The following is a 21,869-nucleotide window of genomic DNA, read 5'->3' as shown; positions in this document are numbered from 1 at the left end:
GTCAATCATAGCCTTTTTTGTTTACATATAACACGCACAATAAAATATGACGCGGACTTTGTCGACGACTGCTTCATAGTGCTGAAACGATTACACCGATGAATTTATTATAGAAAAAACGTCATTAATTTGCTGTATTCTATAATAGATGTATTGTCAGCCATTTTTAAATGGTGGGCTCCAAGCAACCGCCCTGTTCTCAGCACCACCTCGGTGTATCTGAATGTGTGGGTAATGTGGCTCGTTTTGTGGCTGTAACAACTGCAGGTGGCTTATCGCGCAATCGGGAATGAGGTGAAGACCAAGTTCACACCCGTGGTGGACACCCCAGCACACATGCTGGCCAAGAACTCGCAGGAAATGCAGAGCCAGGTAAGGATAGATGAGTGCACATGTGTCCAATGGTTTGAGTCCAGGTTACATTTTATTTTGTTTAACCGAGTGAGGCCCCGAGATCAGGATGAGTGTCGTGCGCGAGAGTGTGATCTGGTTCACCAAAATGACAAAAGCTAAATCAAACAAACACAAGGTATGGCAATGAAGTAAAGGAAATGGCACGTGAATGGTATCAAATGGTATTTCAGGAATGTTTGTTTCGTGTTTTATTTGTTGCATGAAACAACTTGAGTTGATCCCCCATAGCTTTTGTTGATGGCGATGACAAAGCAAGGGACAGTAGTATTTGCTTGAGTTTATTTATGCAACTGACCATTGATATTTATAACTGTAAAAATTATGTGAAAGAGTTATAACTACAGGTAATGATAAATACAGTTGGTTGATTTATTATACTTAATAAATGATGTAAGCTCGGCAACTCTAAATGCTCATTACAATGACACATTTTAACCGGTTGCTTCTGCGACACTGATAATGCAACCTAAAGCGTAATTTACCTCCCACAGCGTTATCCTGATTGTGCTATCTGCGCCTATTGATGAAACCGAATTAATTTCGAACTCGCATAGAGCAGTGAATGATGTGTTCGAAAATATTCAGAAGAAGCAAATATCACAGAATTACTTCTGAGTTCCCTTCCAGTCATCCCATATACGCACACAGCGCCATCAATTCCTCAGCCGCCCTGCTACACAGTAATGTCCTTCGAATGACAGCCAACCCGATATTTAATTCAACAATTTGCACCCGAATTCAGTCAAATTAACTGCAAAAACAAATGTGTTACGATGGCCCGACAAGTCGCACGTTCACTGCTTGTGGAAGAAGTTCACGGTTCAAATTCAGTGGCCACCTTGGTTATATTATTACTGCAAGTGTATAATCCATAAACAAAAATTGACGCGCCGTTCGCTTCAGTGTGGACGTTAAAGATCCCGTGACGTCATTCGCGAGAGCAGTCTATTGTGTGCCGGCGTTATTGTCCATATTTTCCAAATGTGAAACATTGCCCACAAATTATTCATGCATGGCAGACATTGCTCCGCCTAACTGCGAAACACTTCCGCAGGACCCTCCTGTAAAAGAGTCATGAAATTCGGTGAGGCTTTCCTGTGTAAACAAAACGTATTCAAAAGTCGTATTTAATTTGAATGAATGTTGGTGACCAGGCTAAGAACAATGACTCCCTATGCTTGGAAAACCCGATTAAATAACTCGTGGCTACTACAAACGTTCGAACCCAGGATCTCTGCGACCACAGCTCAGCACTGTCCCATGAGCCACCCTGCCACCGCTTTAAAATGCGATACATGCGATACAGCCTGTTCTCCTGTAACGTGTGTTGTTTTCATGAAGCGAATTGGATATCGCGTGATGAATGTATTAGGGACGCATATTTTTTTATAACGCGGATGCGAATTGGATATAGCGCGATTGAGCAAACGGAACTAAGTCGCACAAGTAGGAATAAGCCGTTGTATGCCTGCCTCGCACAAAACATTGGGATGCTGCTGGATGCTTCTAGATGGTATCCACGCGCCTTGGCCTTTGTTCAGCCTGCGTACGCATCTCACGTGTTATCGCGGACTGTGCTTTACCCTGTATGATTTGTCTCGCTTTGAAATAATTATTAAAGAACATGTAAAAATCAACAATGGTCTAACAAATTGTCATAAAAAAATGTCAGTCATGTTGGCGTTTTCTAAATCTCCTACCCTCTAACCCCTTAGTTCCCATTCAATCAATGGTGGTTATGATAACGCGATTTTTCCACAACGCGGTGTTCTTCAGGAACACAACTACCGCGTTAAAAGGAGAACAGACTGCATAGGTATCCCCTTATACTGTGAAAAAACAAGTTACTGACATGCATAGAGGTCGCCATCTCCTGGTTTGCCAAGGTATCGCAGTACAGCAAGTGATTTAATTACATGCTTATTCCATCTGTAATCGGAGGCCCGAGCACATGAGGGTTTACTCAGACGTCCACCAGCATGTATAAACACTCATTAATTTTTTCCCTACCCCCTCCCTCTCTCTGCCTCCGCCCCCCTGTCTATTTAAGGCCACCCCACAGAGACGATCACCCCTCTCTGTACCTGTGTTGCTCTCTCTATGTATCTTGGTGATATCTGTCTGCTTATATGTCTGTCTATAGTTTTCTGGTTATATTTTATGTCGCTATTTCATTATACCTGATGATGATTGCTTGTGTTGCAATCGAAACTATTATTTAATTTATTATTTTATCTTTATACGTGACTTTACCGAAAGAACCAAAGAATAACTCATTAATGGAGTTGGCCAAACACCCAAATATAGGGCCACAGAGCTTTGGCAATTGTTGCCACCGGTTCCGGCTGCCTTCCCGCTTGTCTGTGGTTTTCCACGTCTCTGAATAATGATCTCTCTCTCTGTGAGAGTTAAATTAAACTATATCATTATTATTATTATTACGCCACTTTATGCAATCCTGTCTACATCGTGTTGTACACGTGCGATAACGGGGCGGATGTCATTCTTCGCGGCGGTGTTTGAGTGTGCTTTTTTGTACACTGCGGGACCTGTGTGAAGCGGGCTCTCTTTCTTGTGTGTGTGTGTGGTGGTTTCCGTAGTACCTGTACAAGGAGACGGCCCACCGTGAGCTGCCCCACATCCACTCGGTGGTGGACACCCCGCTGCTGAAGCACGCCAAGAGCGTCAAGCACCTCAACAGCGACGTGAGGGCACCTTGCTTGCGCGCGCTCGTGTTTCCCATGTGCTGCTTACGTGCACGTGCGCACACGCATGCACGCTTGGCTCCCATCGGAAGGACAGAAGGGGGTCAGAAGCGTGGATTAAATAATGAATCATTAATAATGTTGCCATGGCCGTTGCTTGACACGTGCTGTTAACACCCAGTCCACATGGGAATGTTGGGCCAGACGCTCCAGCCGCATGCCGACGTTGGCCCAACGTTGGTGTTATTACAGGGCACGTGTTGATGAATTTAATTCATATAATTTTCATGGGGACGTATACAAACCCAGGAACGCATGCTTCAGGAGTCATTAGCCAGCGAGCATGATCACCCTCTCTTTGTGGTTTTTTATCCGTTCGGCAAACTGAGCAAAACAGTTTGAAACCGTTTTTTTATATTATCAGATCCGTATTGCATTTGTAATGGCTCCGGAGCCACATGCTGCTCTTTAAGGACTGCTTCATGACTTTGTTCATATCTTGAAATGTTGTGTTTTTTTTCTTGTTATCTTTGTTTACGACCCCTGTTCTAGCATATGGCAAGTATGTGTAAAGTATACGTCCAGATTTAAGTTTGTGAGACACGTGATGATGGCTTCTAGAGTGGTGCAACTAATGATTTCCAGTCCACCGGGCGTGGAGTGCAGTCGTTCGCGATGTGGCCCGTTGTTTCGTTCCGGCGGCCGCAGTCGCTGCACTTGAATCAATTTCCTGCTTGTAGAAGAGGCGCTCGTAGTGACCGCTCATTGATCGGAAGCAGTTGACAATGGAGCCACCACAGTAATCTTGGCAGAGCAAAGCCATGCGGAGCAGTGGCAGGGCCCTCCATAAGTATTTTGTTTTGATGCTCGGAAGCAGAACTCATTCAGTTGTCTCACATGGCGATCCCATATTGGTTTCCGGGATCTCAGACGAGTTCGTGGAGGGTCGAGCAACTGGTCTTGGTGACTCCGAGTCAACTGCTCTAACCCAGCGGGTTCTCGGCGTGTGGTCCCCGGTACCACCGGTGTGGTCCGTGACGGGCTGTGATGCAAAGCAAATTTACCAGGCCAATAATAACAACGTTTATACCTTTTGTTTCGGACATTCATTTATATTTAACTCATGATATTTCATGTTTAAATGAAGTTAAGTAAACTACCCTGATTAAACAACCCTAAGCCTAAGATTTAAATGGCTCCCCTAAAAAAAAATATTATAGCTGCGTTTAAGAAAATAAATTATGTTCCAGTGATATGAATCATTTCGTATGATTGGTATTCAGATAGAAAAGTGAATGCGTTTTGTCACCAGGGGTGAGGGGGCTGGATGGTCCATGGAAATCGACTATATGGTCCATAGGCCAAACAAGTTTGGGAAACACCGCTCTAACCATAGCAACACCTCACACCTTACACAAATGTCAAGCGGTCTTATGCCCCATAATAGAGGTTATTTGAGTTATATCGCGTAAATATAAATGTGTCGTTCAACCCGCCACCACCCCACACAGCCAATTAGTAAGGTTTGTCATGTACACAGAACATGCCAATTCGTTACTAGTACAGCACACCCGTGTGTTGGAGAGCAAATCATCAAAATTTAAAATCTTATGCTGTTGCGTGTTATTTATCCCCCGTCCTGATGGATGCAGATTGTGTACCAGCACGAGTATAATCAAAACAAAGCCAAGTACACGCTCGTCCCAGACTCGCCCTTCCACAAGATCTCCAAGAAGGCCTACGAGAATGCGAGCGATGTACGTGCCACAAGCCTCATGCCGTTTCACTTCCGCAGGCACAACAAGAGATGACTGTGGCGACTCACCGTGGATACTCAACAGATGATGATGATGAAAAATTAGAATATGTTTTACCATAGATATCAACAGATGATAAGACTTTAAAATCTGTGGAAATTGGAGCACCATTATACATGTATATGACATATATACCTCAGGAAATAGTATGTTAGATTTTGCTGTTTCCCAATTTTTGTTACAATATTTTATATGTTGATCAATATTAGTCACACTAAACATTGCACATAACCTAATATGACCGGTCTCATGAACAAACATGATGTAAATATGTCATCGTGATTTTAATCACACGATGACACGATGGTAAAATGTGATTTTCTTGAACTGCAATATAAATGTTTACGACATGGGGAATTGTCTTAACCACTGAAATAAAGTTTCTTATAAAGTGAACAGTGAAATCAAGAGGTGAATGATTAAAATCTAATTTAGTAAACGCTTAAAAAAATGTTATGAATAGAGTAGTGGTGGCGTGCGCGAGGGATATTTGAGGAAATGTAGACCTTTATGAAGCTGGGACGTGCAGCCTCGTATTCGCCTGCCAGTGTATTATTTGACAAACCGCGATGTTGTGTTTATTTACCACGGCAGCTGCGCTACAAGGAGGCCTACCAGCACTTGCGCGGGAAGTACCACACCGTGAAGGACGCTCGCGACATCGTGCACCACCGCAAAGTCACCGACAAGATCAGTGACGTGAGCGCCGTCGTTACACAAACCCCCCGCACCTCCCATTAGCGCGGTTGGCTATGTACAGTGCGAAAGAAGTTCAGCATATATGCATACGTGGTTATTTATCGTTGCCCGACATTCATCACCCACCTACGTTCGTTCATCGCAAATTGCGGAACGCTGAATGGTGGTTCGGTGAAATGAAAGTGTTTAAAATGTCTACACCAGGGGGCACTCATTATACATCGATAAGCTTGGTGATAACTAATTGAGACGCCTATTTAAGTATTCGCCAATGTTCCTTTTGTCTGATTTTGGCAAAAGCTTGCCGATTTCTTTACCACCAATAAACATAATTAGACAACTCGCCAAGGTGATGGGTTTCCGCCATTTCACCAAGATGCGAAGCTGGACATTACATTAATCCCATTTCTTCAGTGCATGGGTTTGCGTGATGTTTTTTGTATGTGGAAGGAAATTTAAAAAATATTTTTCATAACATAACATTGGTGCAGCATGCATGTGTGTGTGTCCATGTGTTTGGTAGATCAGTGGTGCAATAGTTAGTGCACTGCTTTTTTAGAACCCAGTGGCCTGAATTTGATTCCCGGCCCCAGCTAATAACAGTGGCAATTATCTGCACCAGTCATTGGCCTCCCTTTGGTTGAATTAACTTCAATTGAGTACCTCCTCGTGTGATGTGCAAACATCAGTACCACGTAGACAGACGTGGTCAGGCGTGCTGCTGGCCACACTCACCCCTCGTGCGCCAAACTGGTCCCAATGGGCGCTCGCCAACAACACTTGTGACAACAATCTGTGAAGCTGTAGATTGTACCCTCGGCTGCCAAATGAGTTGTTCGTATGTGTCCTCTGCTATGCGTCGTGTGTCTCTGTGCAGGTCAAATACAAGCAGAAGTACATGAATCAATTAGGCATCTGGCATGCCATCCCGGACCGCCCAGACTACTTCCACCACCGACTGGTTACGGAGCTCGTGAGCGATGTACGTGGTGCACCACATGGACCCTGCTGTCTCGGCACCAGAACCTAACACTTACTCCTACTACTATTTTTATTTTACCAGGTCAGGCGCACTGAGCTATATAGCTCTTTTTCAGAAGAGACCTGGTCATAAATGATAGCTCAACGAAGTGGCTTATCATCATGTGGAAATTTATAGCAGCCAAATACTCTAAACCCGTGATGTTGATTCTAAATGTGGGTTAAAAATCCATGCGACCACGGGGAAAGACACATGCAGACTCCAAATATACAAGCGTCATGGTCGGGATTGACCCTCCACCTCCTGTATACCAGGCGAGGTAGTTAACATCTCGCCAATGTGGCGCCCATGTGGGTCAGCGACATGGCCCAGCCTGAGCGCATTCGCCACTTGTTACAAAGCTTGTGCAGATTGAATCCAAGTAGACCACCCTGGCTATTACTGCGGGCGTATGGACGTTAAATATCCATCGATGTTATTCGAAACGAAGAGGCCATTATGTGCCCGGCGTCATGGTTTATTTTTTCATTTTCAAAAAATTCCCCAATCGGGGTTACATACAGCAACAATCTGATCCAAGTCGCTTATCACGTGTGCTCTGAGATGCTCAAGGGTGTAGGACGCTCTCACAAAAACAAATCACTGTTATGATTTGTATCGTTACTATGAGGTGGTACGGAGGTCATGTTCGTCAACCAATGACATAGTCCATCGGAAAACACCCGAGGTCCTCTGATTCCCAACAGTGCTTCCACATGAATATTGTTAAATTCTAACCAAACTATTATAACTTCTCAAAATAGCTCCAAATTATATTAAGAAAATGTTGAATAATAACAGTTTAGTCATTATAATTGTGTTATTACAGCGTGTGTTGGAAGACCAACACATTTACAATTGTTTTTAAATGAATAAATCTACAAAGACATTTATACAAATTTGCCCATTCGAAAACAAAAATGACTTGCCAACATGTCATGATAAAAATAACACAAGTGTTTGACTCTAAGCTCAACATTTAGAATTGACCCTGTGCTTACAAACGACTTCGTAATGATACGTGTATTATTGCTCCCTGAGAGATAATGTACATTGTTAGTTTAAGGATGATTCAGGTCATAATGGCACCAAGGTCATTGCTTATTTGCGAATTTTTCATGGAGCCTGACTACAAAATAAACCAAGAACAGAACTACATTTATACATCCGGGACAGTAAAACATTTGATAAAGTCACACTCGTTCCACAATCAGATCTTTTTAAGTACATTTTCTTTTTTTTGGTAACTTAATTTTTATGGGAAAGGATCAAAAGAATGATCTCGATATATGTACATTAATGGGTGAAGGTTAAGGCGCAGCCTTGCAATATCTTGCTCGCTCCACTGCTGACGGCAGGGACTCCACGAGAGGGAACTCTAGAGGTCGCCTCTTCCACACTGTACATGGATATACGTAACGGTGTGCAAAATTTCAAGCCGACATTCCAAATTATTGCGTCCAAAAACTGTAAACTTTGATGTCCAGTTGCGAGAGGGCTTTTTGTTTAATAAAATCCCCCGCACCACAATGGCGCGCCCGGGCTCGCCGAGTTAGTCTCACTCCGCGCTCGATCCCCTGCAGGTGAAGTACAAGGAGGACCTCACCTGGCTGAAGGGCATCGGCAGCTACGCCTACGACACTCCGGACCTCACGCACGCCAAGCAGAACCGAGTCCTCTACAGCCATGTGAGTGAGCACTCGAGGTCTGGTCGCCCCCCCCCCCCCCCCCCCGCCGTGCCCATGCGGAGTGCGATACTCGGAGCCGCGCTGGGCTCCCAGATGAAGAAGCTACCGCGTGGAAGCTGGCGTAGTGCCGCTCGTCGTGGCCGGGGAACGTCAACGAAAGACGACGCTACACGTGCCGCAGTGGCCCAGTTGGCGTCTTCAAGCATCTATCACCGGCCTGGCACGGCGCCCCCCCTCCTCCTCCGACCACTTCGCGCTGAATTCAGAGCAGTGTGGCGCATGTCGGTCGTACAGAAATACACCATATCAACGAGTGTTAGCCATTTGTTATGACAACAAGAATTAGAACACGGTAGTCTAGTGTTGTGCATGGTCCATCCACCTATACGCATGTGAATGCTGGACAGTTACAAAGACCCTACAAAGCAAATAAGAAGCAACAGAATGCGTTTTTTTTTAAAGGATGTTAAAAATGATAATTGGTTCTTTACCCTTCTATCTGGCAACAAAACTGACACCTTTTTGTTGCCAGATAGAAGGGTAAAGAACCAATTATCATATTTTTACTGGCAAATGAGGTCCCCATAGTGTAGATGTTAAAAATGTTAAAAATGTCACAGACAGACAAGATGAGTAACACATTTGTTAAGGATAGCAGGGTACAAAAAGCATATTAATAAGAATAATTGTAGAAAGGCAGAGTTATATATCTAGGACATTTCATGAGAAAACAAGAAACAATACATTGTTTTGAGTGGGAAATTACAAGTACCACAGGAAGCCGTGGAAGATAACAAATGAAGTTGCGTAAGTAATTTAAACAATTGGATGCATCTGGGAGAATCTACTGAAAAACTCTTGAGCCATGGACGGAGTTAAATGGAAGGAAGGCCATGATCGCCGCCGATGTCTTTGAGAAAGGACGCGGCACACAGAGAGAGAGAGAGAGAAAGGGCCCCAGGAGCTGCTATGGGTCAAATTAAAAGGAAGATACAACCGCAAAAGCAAATAGCTTTTACCTCATTGTCAAAGTCCACAACTTCTGCTCACATGAGCACAGCTCCGCTTTGCAGCCCTGCTACCGACGCACCTCCGATCAGCACAATTGGCTACGTATGGTGCGAAAGAGGTTCGACACACACAAACGTACGTACCTTGTGCATTGCAGGTGAAGTACACGAAGCCGTTCGAGGCAATGCGCGATAAGTTCACGTACTCCTCCAACTCGCCGGCCTTCAGGCTCGCCAAGCACGCTGGCGACCTCATCAACATGGTCAGTGTGCCTCACAGTTTTGATTGATACGTTTGTGTGTGTGTGTATAAATATGTGTAAGTGTGTATGTAGAGGCAAAGGCGGCCGGGGGTGATGCTGGCCACCCACCCCCCAGTGTGCTGTGTCGGCCTTCATAGGTCCTCATGAACAGCACGTGCCCCAACAGTCTTTCAAGGCGATACGGAGCATCGTTGCCTTTGTGTTTGAGTGCATGTATAGCGTGGGAAGCGGTGGCGCAGTGGTTAGCACTCTGTGCTACAAACCCAGTGACCCGAGTTCGATAATTATTGCTCATGGCCACCCAACACCAGTGGTGAATATTTTAACCGGTCCTGGGCCTCCCCGAGGTCAACTCAGCCTGAAATGAGTACCTGATGCGGTGTGTAAATATCGCTACTAGGAAGACAAAGGCGGCCGGGTGTGGTTTTGGCCAAGCACCCCCTCGTGTGCCGTGCCGGCCTTCATAGGTGCTACTCGCTAACAGCCCAACAAGTCTATTTTGGTTTTAGTAGTTCAATGCATTACAGATGTATGCTAAGCATCAATACATTAACTTTGGTGTGAAAGCATATTGAGGACCGTAGCAGCATTCTGCACGTTTGGAGCTGTGTGTTATGTATAATTGCTGGGGTTTGTTGCCCCCATGGGGGAAGGAAAAAGTTTTTGCTTCGGTGAGGACGTCGTTGGTGTGTGGCGAACACGTTTGTACGGTGAAAAAATGTGAAGCATCTCGTGAATATAACTCATTCAATTGAGATCTGTTAATTGTTGAGTGTATAAAACGCACGTCACGTGATTGATGGTTTCCCTCAACAGTCGTGGAACCACCTGTATTATTTTAGATAGATTAAGATAGATAGATTTTAATTATTTCAGTAGGAAGGGCTCAATAAGCTCGATGTCATTGACCCAATAAGCTCAATGTCACGCGACAGTGCAGATTTTGTACAGTACAGATCTTTGTTAGTCATGGATACATGGGTCGCAATCCAAACCGCAAGTATTGGTATCTTCTTTACATTATTTAGCTTTTAGTTTAATCTGTTTTACTTTGCCCATTGCTTATTATTAAAGTTTCATATTTATATTTGTGTTTACACGTCACGTTTTAATGCCTTTCCTTTTTCTTAGCTGCAGAAGCATAATGAAAAATGACAGATGCTTGTGAAGCAGATGATGAATGCAGATACTTATATACGAGTTAGCTAATAAATAATAATAATAATAAACGTGTTATTATCCCACTGAAGTGGGCCAAGTTTGTTTCCCCACAGGTACCAAGCTGTCAGACGTCCCGTCCCGTGTTTTCTAGAACTCGTGACTCCCAGCAGCTGAGAGGAGCGTGAGTGTAAGGCCGTTTTGAAACCAAGGATAAAGTCGATTTTTTTAAGCATTAAAGAAACAGAAATCACACGAAGTTCGATTGGACTAATTCCCATTATTGCTCGAGAGAGATCAGAACAGTTTGGCCTCTGTTTACAACGCGTCTCTATTCTCCACCTGGGCATCGCAGAGACCCATTGTGGTTCATATGCATTGTCCTGCTGGGAGGAAATTTCGTTACGAGGAAAGGCCCGTTGGTCTTTTTATATAGCCTTTAACGTCTCCATTATGGCCTGTTTTGTCATTCGGGAAGGACATTTTATTCGTTCTTGAGCTGGGACGCATTTTTCTTCGTGAAGGTTTCTATGAGGTAACCGTAAACAAAGGATTTGACAGGCTTAGTGTGGTAAAAAAAAATCTAGAAAGGCACCGTGATGAATACTCATCTCCTCTGCAGAATTTGACAACACTCTAGATTGTGAGATTTAACATTGGCCCGCTTCTCACCTGGTATTAATCCGTTGGGCAGCCGGTGAAAACTCGCATAATTGTAGACAGCCTTGAGCAAGACGCAACGTGTGCCTTTGGTTAACAATGCCTGACAAATGTACAAGGCATGGTCGTGTTCTTATGTTGGTATTCATTTGACAAAGGGACTTTGTGGTCCATAGGCATATGTTCCCGTAACATAATTACACGTGTCCGGATAAAGCTGTTTGGTTCGAATGATGGTGCCCATCTTACTTTTTTATGGTCAAGACATTAATTTGCAGGGGCCTTTTCTATAAGAGCTCAGAAAAGTTTTAAGATGTGATAGAGACATGCAGGTTGACCTCCAGTCTACCTCGTCATGCTTAGATGTATACCAGGCATCGAGCCTTCGTGTGGCTGTCTGTACGCGTTACATATGAGCTGCTAAATGTGAAATGTTTTTGTGCCAGTTGTGCTGAATCTTCTGACATGTTGGAATGGTTACAGAAAGCTTACCATGCCACTTATGAGAAAGAAAAGTATAAGTACCATACAGTGTTGGAGGAACCTAGACATCTTCTGAACAAAGACATGAAGGAGCAGTACAGCCAGGTAAAGTGCGGGCTCCTCCGCAGAGCATGCAGTGTTGCATGGCATCCATTTCTCCGTTACCGTGGGGAATTGCGTTGCCATGCGCATCGCCACGGCGATGCCGCATCTGTCTTTGTCTATGATGCGATTCATGATGCTGCAAACGCCGGGCTCTCGAGCATCATGCGCAAAGTTGTGGTGTCGCGATTGTCCACCCGGACAATGCTGTCTCACATGGGGCATTTGTGGCTGACAACTCCAGATGGCTTTACGTCACACCCCGCGGTTCTCATTCATTCAGTCGTTCATCGGTCACGTTTGTAGCATGCACAAATTTAACCTGAAAAGGACGTTCAGAGGCACGTGACGAAATCTTTCAGCGACACCTGTGAATTAGTTTCAGTAAGGTGCTGCACGTGACCAATATTTGACCACTCTCAAAGGTCCTGAGCTATTAGACATATTACATTTTTAATCATAATCTCTTGAGAAAAAATGTCCTTTGTAACATCTTTTCACAGTATTAAGTTGCTACGTGACATATAATATAATGTCAGTATTTCCATCAAGACCACACACAAATTACGATGAAATATGGCCAATTTGACCAGCCCGGGAACATATCAGCCTGGGAATATGTCTATTTATGATGAACAATAAAACAATTGCAATACAGTTGTTAAAAGCCTTCCAGAGTCCCAGCCAAAGTGACCTCATGTGTAGTTGGTTTTCCAAGTGTGTTGCGTGTGACTCGACTGTGCCCCATCCCTTCCCGCACGCACACACATGTACACGCACACACATGTACACGCACACATTACGTACACGCACACGCACGTACACACACCACGTGTACACGCACACACACGCACACGCACCACGTCGGCTTCACGGCCAACGCTCGCAGCGAGAGTACAAGGCCACCGCGACGGAAGGCCTGCACCACGGCTGCAATGAGGCTCACCGGCCCGACATTCGACAGGCCAAGTATGCCGATTTTCTGACGAATAAGGTATGGCCAGCACCTGTTACCCACAATCCCATCCTCGCCCATCCAACCTGCTGAGAAGTGTCAGAGGCAAACCCACCAAGCAGCTGGCTCCTGGTTTGTCCGATATGCGCGATTAATTGTGACTAACTGCATACAAACCCCACCCTTGCGCCACGCGTCACATTAAATGCCACCAGCCTTGCTACCTGTCATCGGACGACCTGCTTCCCACTCCGGCTCAGCAGCTCACCAAAGCATTTATAAACTGGCCTAACGCCGCACCTGCGTGATCATTTGCCATCCAGGCACAATTACACAGCGGATAATGCTACTTAGCAATGGAGAGGTATAATAGCAGCGTTATAGCCGTTGAGTATTATTGAGCACTCCGGCCACATTGCTGTAAATGCAACAGATCAGATGCGCAGTGAATTATGGGAAAGTATGTTAGAAACACCAAAGTCACTGCTGTCAAAAATTACGTTCTGTCAAATTAATGAATCGCATGAACATTTCGAAGAAAAGAAGCACTACGAAATATAAGATACTGTATTTACATACACAAATGCCGACAGTGGAGCATGCATAAAATATATTATTCCTCAGGATATGTAATAGCTGATATCGAAGTAATACAATATATAGTCTACCTCTAGATCTATAACAATAAGCTTTAAGTCAAGATTTGAGGTAGACAATGTTACAATAGGATTGATATAAAGTCCAACAATTCGCTGTATTTAAAAATAATATGTTATTCCTAATAGAAACAAAACCTGTATCTGGATGAGATGTCAGTGAAAAATGGAATGTCAATACAAAATAAATAAGCAGACAATACATCTCAGTCACATACCCGTCTCTCCACGTAAAAAAATCAAACTATTTCTTCCACAACCCATCTGCCTGACGGCCTTCTGGGAGTGCATACATTCAGCAGCATTGGTTTAAGGTGGTGAACTGCCGATCTTAACAGAGGAGGATTTTTTTTTTACGTGAAGAGACGGATGTATGAAGGAGACGCATTGCCTGCTTATTAATTGTGTTATTTATATTCTCCACAACGACGCTCACGATTATAGTTTTAACGAAGATGTTGAAACGATGCACAGGTGGAATGTGCCGTCTGCTGGAGCTATGCAGTAATTTAATCAGACGTAATTTTCTTCAAACAAAACTAAAACAATGGCCATTATACACGCATTGACGCATTTTCAGATTTTCCTTCAATTCCATTCAATCAGTGACCGTTGCCCGGTGCCAGTGTATTTTAATTCAGCCTCATTACAGAGAACACAATCCCAGTGAGAGCATTGGGCCCTCACTACACACATTCCTGTCATGTATGCGCTTTACCATCTCCGGAGTCTGTGGCCATGCAATCCTTCCCATGTGGGCGTCTGCATATGTCCTGCGTTGTATATATTGACATGAAAACGACTTGGGGTTATTCTGTAAAAAAAAAAAGTAGTTAATTAATTACAGACCTGATAAAAAATACGTATGCTTTGCCATCCTCAAACTAATTTTAAGTCAAATCATACATTGTAACGGTTCAACACTCCCTTCGATGTAACGGACCCCAAACCAGTTTATCAGGTGTAATAGAACACTTGGCCAACACCGCATGCTTGTTGGTGCTTCTATTACACATTCATGTTTTACTCACTGCAATTTCAATAAGACCATCAGGGCCACTTCTTAGGGCCTGTTCAGTGCTTATGATATTCATGCATTCTTCACCACAGGTGTGGCCGACAGAGTCGCTGTGAGGCCTAGATTCCCCAGACTCTGTTGGCTACTGCTGAGGTGGAGAATAAAATGTGTATTCAAGTTAAATTACAAACCAATTTTAAAGGGTGGATATTACATTGCATAGATTATGTTCTAAGTGTTGAGACAGATTTTCTGCATTGTGGGTAGCCTGCTGTATATTGAATGATGTTTATGTTAGAGAGACAGTGGCTTTCACCCTTGGTCTTTGTTGTGCCTCGTCTCCTCTGTCTGTGACTTTCCCTCCTCTGCCTGTGACTATCCCCACTCAGTCTTCACCCACACCTTCACCAAGCCGTCTTCCCTGCCTCTGCTGCCTCCTACCACCCACGAAAAAAAACCACTTTCAATTATCCCTCCTCTCCTCCAAGCCTTCTCGATACTGCGTATCTCTCCTATGTTTACAGAGTCTCGAGATGTAGCCAAATCCAGGCACTTTATAAATTGTAGTTTATTGTACGTATTTGAGTGACCAAAATGTAAGCACGTTCTGACAATATTGATTGATATTTATTTTGAGAAAGCGGGCACTTTAACCTTTTCAAACATCGGAGGGAGTCCGATCGCATGCAGATAGGCTATGTTTTCTGTTGCCTTTCGTGATTAACTCCACCTAACATGGGCGATAAAACCCAGGGCTGAGAGCAGTCCCTTCAAACAGTGCAGTACTCATGAGTGCCCTTTCTCCTACGAGACCAATGCAAGGCCAATTTTCATTACAGTATTCCCTCGTTATTAGCGAGATACATGTTCCGGAGATGCTCGTGAATAACACATTTCTCGGATAATTATATTGGGGTGCGAAAACCTATCTTTTTTATGAATTACCTGCAATACATTAGCATTCTCATCACGTTATCTCATCGCTTTATCTCATCATGTTCTCGCATCACATTCTCTGTCATCACTTTATCTCTCATCATTTTATCTCTCATCACTCTCTTGAATCACATTCTCTCTCATCACTTCATCTCTCTCAAATGTAGTCGTGTAGAGTTCCAGATGCGATTTGCAGACAGCCAAAATCGTGGATAGCAAGTTCATGAACAAGGAAGGAATACAGCAATGTATATCCACCTTTTAAAATATGAAAAGTTGTCGATTTGTTGGCATGTCCAGTAATGCACGTGTCTGGTTTCTCCTGCACGCATTGGACACTGGATGTGCACAGTGGGTCTACAAGCATCAGTACGAGCAGCACAAAGACAAGTACACATCTGTGCTGGAAACCCCGTACAACTTGCAAGCACTGAAGATGAAGAAGCTCATCAGCGAGGCGAGTGGCTTTCCATTAAACACAAATGCGTATGAGAATAGATCACACTGCACTTTGTGTTTGGGATACTTGAATTCACAGTTACGTGCAGAGGAAATAAACTGACACCAGATAGATTCAAAGGTATCACGATCTGCGATGGTAATCCACTGTTTTCCATACGTCCAATATGGTCGCGCTTTACATTAAGGGGTCTACAAAAGGCGGTGGTCCCAGTAACGTAACGAGCATGGGGGCAGGGTGTGCCTTGGCCCCCACTGGTGGCCAAAGCTACGAGTCGGGGCCCCCTTGACAACGACCATGTGATATGTTTTCAACAACAGTGTAAGATAATTAAACACTTGTTTAAAACGCGGCTTAAATTTATTTGGATGAAATGCTTTCATTTTTGTAACCACATTTGATTTTAATTTAAGTAAAATAAAATATTGGGGCCCCCACCTAACCGATTGCTGCACCCCCACCCCCCCAGCTCCTAATGTCACTACGACACTGGGTGGGTCCCCAGTGGATATTCATGTCAGCAACTGCCCCCGCCCCGTTCCAAAATTCATAACGATTCAACACTGTGTACTGCAATAGTGGGCCGTGGCATTTTGACAATGATTGTGAGTGGTCCTTGGTCTATATATATGTTGAGAACCATTGCAACAAAGTTATCCATCCACCCAGTAATTCATCCGGCCTTGCACATCGTTGGCCATTTGTTATTATTCATACTGGTAGAGCTGTCTCATTGCATGTTTATAATACATTTTTTCATTTGTTTCCACCTTAAATATATTGGTCATTTCATATACACAGTATGTTTCACGTATGTATATAGTATTTTCCCCCGGTATTCTTAGCCGCTTCATAATACGTAGACATGTTTATGTGTTCAGAATATCCATTCAGTCTCGTTTAATACCACATCCATAAATGTACTATGCATGCAGTTATCACTTTGCCTAAATAAGTAAATGAAATTTTCCCCATCAATTTCTAAACACATTAGTTGTTCATTTGTGTCTCATCATGCATTCTTCATCTGTACACCTGTGATGAATTTTACGAAATTTGTATATCCAATCTCATTATCCTGACCATAACAAATTCGCTTAATCTAAAGCACCCATCCATTGAGCTGTTATTGTGCAGCAGTAGCTGCTGCTGTATGACCTGGCGGAGGGCAGAACGCGTCGGTGGTGGCGTCCACGGCTTTGGCCACGATGACACGTTGACCTTGATTTACCTATTGCATTTTACCTTTCAGAATGTGTACAAGGCACAGTACAACAAGAACAAAGCCCACTGGTTCACGCCTGTCCACGACGCCACGTTCCAGATGCACCTGGGCAAGATCAAAGACAGAATGAGCATTGTAAGCGCATTACGTGTGTGTGTGTGTGTGCGCACGCTTGCACTCTTTGGATTCACGTTGTTTTTATGAGGGTTGCCCTGACGGTGGTGAGTTCACGTGATGGTGGGGCGCCGGTGAGATGTTAGCTTTCTCGCGTTGTATACAGAAAGTCGTGGGTTTGATCCTGACCCTAAAGTCTGTATATTTAGAGTTTGCATGCTCTCTCTTGCCGTGGTTGCGTGTATTTTTCTCCGGATCTTCCGAGGTTTCCCTCCACACTTAGAAACATAAATTGAGTTTTTGGATGCTCTAAATATCCACGTGATAGGCCACTTTGTTGAGCTATCATTTGTGGTCAGGACGCTTCTGAAAAAGAGCAATATAGCTCAGTGGGCCTTACCTGGTAAAATAAAAAATAGTTGGTGACATGGCAACACTACGATGCATCTTAGGATGTAAGATCCACAATAATAGTATAATAGTCTGTTTTTTTCAAAATATCATCAGACCGTGGTTTAAAAATAGACGTATATATATTATGTCCAGACACTATACATACGAAAGAGCAAAGTCACTAATGAGCGTTGCAAACACATAGCTCTTATCCATGAGGGTAGTGGTTTGAAAAATTTTCTAGTAATTCATGGCAATAGCAAATATGTGACTTTTCTCATTTGTATTGATCATTGAATGACTTATTTTTGTGAAACGGACAGCATCTGCCCTAGATAGCATTATTGATTGTACTGATCGGAAATAGTTATGGCAGGCTTAATTTGAATGAAATTGCAGTTGAACATATTTTAAGTAAACTTTATTCGTACTAGAAGTGCAGCAAAGTGCTAACACAATACAGTTAACACGTGGAACGCATTTACGACATTATGCGAAACTGATATCAAGACTATCATTGCATCATTACATTTGACATTCTTACTCCATATTATGGTGAAAGATGATAGTGTAGCAACCCTAGTTATTATAATGCTTTTTGCTATTCACCCTTCATTTCAGGGGACTTGGTTAATTAATTTCCATGAGACAAGCTGATCCATTTATAGATACCCCACGGAATTCGAATGACCCTCAAGCTTTCTTCGCAACAGCTTGTTAAATATTGGGACAGTGATGGCTTCGTATATTACATTGGAGAGAGCTAACGGATTAATACGTGTATTCAAATTGTTGGGAGACACGTAGAAGCATTGTTTTTCGATTTTAATTTCTCTGTATTATCTTATTGGGATATCTATAAATGGATCAGCCTGAATGTATTTCACACTGTACGTAGTCAACCGTGCTAATCAGAAGTGCGAGATGTGTATACATCTCTACAGAGCAATGTCCTCGAAGACAAATTGGCCATCTATGATGCACAACAGATCACCCAATCGGTATCTTCGTGTAAATATTTTCCAATATTACTGAATAGTTCGAGATTATTTTCCGACATGCACCATCACGATCCATGAAATGGACGAGCGTCCGTGCCGCGCTGTGGAAGCTCTGCTCGAGAGCCGTGGACGTCTCGTGTTTCACACACGTCGCGATTTTCCACCTAATGTGAAATATCGTTTCCAAAAGCTCATCATGAAATAATTACAAGCGTTGTCTCAGGAAGGCACCCAACTCAAGCCATGGAATATTTTGTTGTTAGACATTTGATGCTGTTTAATATCGGTACAATTCTAAGAGACTGTCCAAAATCTCCCTGTCAAACTGAATTAAATATAAAATACTCCTATGCAGCCATTCCTACTTACACAACCCTCTACCCTCTCGGCAACAATAGTTAAAAGAAAAACTCAACACATTAGTCAACAACAGTGTGTGGCCTCCAAAGGAAAGCTGTATATAATAGGGGAAGTTTCGGGCAGTGGCCCTCCTTCATAGAACAACAATGGCGGGTGAGTCGTCAACGGTTCAAAATGCGTGATACCCACAGCATTTCCGGTGGGCCTTTCAATAAAGGTAAGTGATGTTTTGTTTCAACAACATGTTGTTCATATAGATAGATGGTTATTTATGAATGGTTCGAAGTATGGTATATTGTTATGAGTTGCAGTATATGTTATCCAAAGCACAGTATAATGGGCGCCGCGGTGGTGAGATGTTATCTCCATCTATTGGTATGGAGAATGTTGTGGGTTCGATCCCAACCCTGACACCTGTATATTTGGAGATTGCATGTTCTCCCTGTGATCACGTGGATTTTTCTCCGGGTCCTCCGGGTTTCCCTCCACATTTAGAATCAACATGCGTTGAGAATATTGAGCTGCCACACATTTCTGCATGATAATCCACTTTGCTGAGCTATCATTTGTGGCCAGGTCGTTTCTGAAAAAGACCCATATAGCTCAGTGGGCCTTACCTGGTAAAATAATATTTGATTTCTGAAACATAGCTTTGTTTTATATAAATATATCCCCTTCATGGAATCTGTGTCTCCTATAGCCCTACTGCTTATCTATGTATACTCTCTCAGTGTATTCCCCGGTGCAGTTGACAGTAATTAAATCTGTTTGCCTGCAGAAAAGCACTGGATAGAAAAGCACAGTATCTATCTTTGAATTATTCTTGGCAAATAAAACATTTAGAAAATGTATAATGGGAAAAGACATATTGCTTTTAGTCATCATTTACCAAGCACGATAAAGGTTGAGAAACGTTGCCCGAGAGCGCAAATTGTAAATTGTTGCAGCACATGTTTGGCTTTCCACGGCGCTTATTATGCACAGGGCTGGCAACTTGCCCCAATTGGGCTGGTTTTGAAGTTCCTCAAAGTATGAGCCAAGACTGAGAACAAATCCCATCATTCTTAACCCTTGGGCTGTAGCCTGGCCCCAGGCGTTGAGGCCTTGAGGACTCAACACCAAACAACCCCTGCCAATGAGGAATGCTCCACGCACCGGTGCTGATGTGCACCACTTCGTAGTGGCCTGTACAAAAATATCCAAATAAATTAGTTGGTGATGCTGTATTGGCAGTTGTGCACAAGCACACACAAAGATAACAAATTTAACACATTTGTCAATAACACTGCCCTGAAAGAAAAACGACGTATAATCGGTGATATTTTAGACAATAGCCCTTCTTCATATCAGATAAGGATAAATACAAGATGTGATAATATTGTATCTTAAAAACAATATTGCATTGCGAGTTCTCTCTCAGGGTCCTAATAATATGGTTGGTATGCCTTTGGACAGGTATAAACGAATGTCAAATCGCAATGGTAAACAATAACAATGAGGGGCTGTAGCTTGAGAAGAACAACAAATGATTATTTTTCGTACGCAATCACACGTCGCCACTCTGAAAGTGAGCGTAGGCCACAGCAACAATGAGGAAGCGCTAGCATTACGCTTGAGTTGTTTGCTGTGGAGACTGGGAGATCGTTGATCGATGTCCGTTGTACTGGGTTGATGATGGCATTCAACATGATAAATCACTTTAACAGTACGTATGCACGTATGCTGCACTTCTTTCGCACCGTACGTAGCCAACCATGCTAATCGGAGGTGCGGGGGAAGGCCAACAAACTAAATACAAAAAGCAGTTCTAAAGAAATTAGCTTTCAATCTAGATTTAAAAGTTAATATCTCCACTGGCTTCCAAATATCGGATGGAAGGGCATCCACTGAAAGTGGCCATCTTCCGCTCGGCATTGTGCTGATGAGCAGGTGGTGTTCCGCGTGAATGGGTGCGGTTGGGTCACATCGAGTGCTGGGACGTCCGCTCCAACAATCGCGTGGTTCTTGTGGCTCTTCCCTTGCAGATGAAGTACAAGGAGGACTACGAGAAGAAAAAGGCCCACATCAATATTCCCGAAGACTACAGGGACATCCTCGCTGCTAAGAAGGCGTACAAAGCAATAAGCAACGTGAGTTGTGTGAAATCATGTTCTGTGTTAATACCACAAATAACACAATGGCCAGTAGCTAAACCACATTTTAAGCAGGCTTTCCGCCTTAACTTGCACTGTGTGAAATGGTAAACTGAAGGGAATTTTTGCTTAAGGTGTTGAGTATAACTGGCCACATGTGTTCTTTATAAAATCACACTCCCAAGTGAATAATGTTGCCAATATTTTTTTCCGCTGGAATAATCCTTAGCAAAAACCAGGTCTTACCCTGACGTTGAATCTTGTCAACTTTGTGTAAGTTGCAAATAAATGTATAATTGATTGTGACTGTCACTCAGCTGCATGTATATATGTATTTTACTTCTCCCCGCCCCACCCCCCCCCCCCCCCATGAAAACCAACATCCATAAAATAGCGCAGTGTTTTTATATGAAACTTTTTGCTATAAAAAATGTGCATTTGGTTTAATATCACTTTCGTGGAATGTATCAGGAAGCTGGATGTATTCTGGGGGGTTTGGAGGGGGGAGGCGTGGGGGTCTGGAGTGGCTGTTTAATTCATCAATGTCTAACTTTATTGGAGCATACCTCAAGTTTGAGAACGGTTTCAGTTTAATCTGC

At 43.3% G+C, this 21,869-nt stretch overlaps 1 protein-coding gene across 1 annotated transcript in view; it reads left to right on the top strand.

Annotated features, from left to right (window-relative positions):
• The window catches only part of LOC133355737 (nebulin-like), a 218,957-nt gene that overhangs the window by 137,600 nt on the left and 59,488 nt on the right, over nt 1–21,869 (top strand). Inside the window, 11 exon segments of the mRNA XM_061573054.1 lie at nt 268–372; nt 3,015–3,119; nt 4,772–4,876; nt 5,531–5,635; nt 6,513–6,617; nt 8,240–8,344; nt 9,513–9,617; nt 12,910–13,014; nt 15,938–16,042; nt 17,298–17,405; nt 21,163–21,267. Coding sequence (XP_061429038.1) covers nt 268–372; nt 3,015–3,119; nt 4,772–4,876; nt 5,531–5,635; nt 6,513–6,617; nt 8,240–8,344; nt 9,513–9,617; nt 12,910–13,014; nt 15,938–16,042; nt 17,298–17,405; nt 21,163–21,267 — 1,158 coding nt within the window.

Source organism: Lethenteron reissneri, chromosome 7 (assembly GCF_015708825.2).
Source record: "Lethenteron reissneri isolate LAM-NWPU_2019-01 chromosome 7, ASM1570882v1, whole genome shotgun sequence".
In the NCBI taxonomy this organism is placed as follows: Eukaryota; Metazoa; Chordata; class Hyperoartia; order Petromyzontiformes; family Petromyzontidae; genus Lethenteron; species Lethenteron reissneri.
This window is presented reverse-complemented; position numbering and strand designations above follow the sequence as displayed.